This window comes from Penaeus monodon, chromosome 2 (genome assembly GCF_015228065.2).
Source record: "Penaeus monodon isolate SGIC_2016 chromosome 2, NSTDA_Pmon_1, whole genome shotgun sequence".
In the NCBI taxonomy this organism is placed as follows: domain Eukaryota; kingdom Metazoa; phylum Arthropoda; class Malacostraca; order Decapoda; family Penaeidae; genus Penaeus; species Penaeus monodon.
The window spans coordinates 47,343,362-47,345,329 of NC_051387.1; the positions used below are offsets into that span (position 1 = coordinate 47,343,362).

Consider the following 1,968-nt stretch of genomic DNA (forward strand, 5'->3'; position numbering starts at 1 on the left):
CACCGCACACCAGCGGAGTTTTGCGGGTGAATCTCTGAACCTGGTGTTTTTTTTTTTTAGGTTCTGAAGGATTCTTTTTTTTCTGAGCACAGATTTGAAGACCGGGGAGTTGTCAGGGAATATAGGTATCCCCGGAGGTGCCTTTAGCACTGGGGGCCTGTCAAAGAGGTTAGATGGGACGTCGACGAGAGTCAGGGGACATGGTTTGACGCAGCGCGAAGGGACGCCCCGCACTCATGTATCACAACGCACCCTGTTGTGTGCTGGTTTATTGGCTCGGCCCCTTTTATTAGGGGGATTACCCCTTTTTATAAAAAAAAAAAAAAAAAAAAAAACAAAAAAAAAAACACACAAAAACCCACACACACAAAAAAAAAAAAAAAAACAAAAAAAAAACAAACACACACACACCACAAAATTTAAAAATATATATATATATATTTATATATATATATTATATTAATATATTATATATATATTATAATTTTGTTTTTTATTATATATATATATTATATATATATATATATATATATTATTTATATATTATATAAAAATATTTTAATAATTATTATATATATATATATATTATATTATTAAATATATAATTATATATATATAATAATATATATATATGTGTGGTGTGTGTGTTGTGTGTGGTATGAGTATGTACGTAATATGTATTAATTTAAAATTATATTATAATAAACAAATATATTTATATATATATATATATATAATATATATATATATATTATAAATATAATATATATATATATAATATATATATATTATATATAGTTTTTTGTGTGTGTGTGTGTTAATATAAAAAAAAAAAAAAAAAAAAAAAAAATATAATATTAAAATTATTATATATATATATTTTTTTTGTAATATATAATATATAAATATATATAAATTTTTTATATTAATAATATTTTTTTATTTATTTTTATTTTATATATATAAATATATATAAAATATATATATATTTTTTTTGTTTTTTTTTTGTGTGGTTTGTTGTTTTTTTGTTTTTTTGTATATAATATATTTTATAAAATAATATATATATATATTATATATATATAATATATATATATATATAATATATTATATATATATTTTATTATATATATTATATATTAATATATATATATAATATATAATATTATATATGTATATAATATAATGATTTTATATATATCTATATATATATATATTTTTGTTATATATATATATATATATATATATATATATATATTATATATATATATATGTGTGTGTGTGTGTGTGTGTGTTGTGTGTGTGTGTGTGTGTGTGTGTGTGTGTGTTTGTGTGTGTGTGTGTGTTGAATGGTAAAACACTCTATCGTTTGATACTATGGTAGAAAAACCCACAATCCACAAACTAGATTTACTAAAAACGAGACAGCAGTTAAGAAATCCTCCTGGATTCCATCTTCAAGCCTGAAGGGGAAAGGATATAAGTCCGATATGCGAAGCTTAGCCTCGCCCGGGCTATGCCATGAAGGGAGCCCGGCCTGTGTCGACTAATGCCGACACGCTCACGTGTGTCCAGCTGGTGCTGACTTGGCTTAACCTAGTCCCTTACCCGCCGTGGTGCCCCAGCCACAGCAGTAACCTCCGACGACAATTGGGCACCTTCTCGCGCCTGGGGCGGGGCGCGAACCGCCGACCCCGTCGGATGATAGGCCGACACGTTACCACACTTGTAACAAAGCCCGGAGGCTAAGGGGAAAGGGAGAGGAGGGGGTATAAAAGAGAGAAAGGGGAGGTAACGCAGTGAACACGGGGCAGGTGAGGACAGGTGAACGAAAGTGAAGGTAGGTCAGATCAGGTCGAAGAATCAGGCGGTCTATGCGAAGGGTGACAGGCATAAGGAAGAAGGTAGAGGATGTGGGAAGCGAGGAGGCTGTCGGCAGGAGAAAAGCAGCTGCTTGCTTGATTAAGG

At 30.1% G+C, this 1,968-nt stretch overlaps 1 protein-coding gene across 1 annotated transcript in view; it reads right to left on the reverse strand.

The window, feature by feature from the left end:
• Positions 1-1,850: 1,850 nt before the first annotated feature.
• The window catches only part of LOC119579033, a 958-nt gene continuing 840 nt past the window's right edge, over positions 1,851-1,968 (reverse strand). Inside the window, exon 3 of the mRNA XM_037926753.1 lies at positions 1,851-1,968. This exon is cut by the window's right edge and continues 30 nt beyond it. Coding sequence (XP_037782681.1) covers positions 1,851-1,968 — 118 coding nt within the window.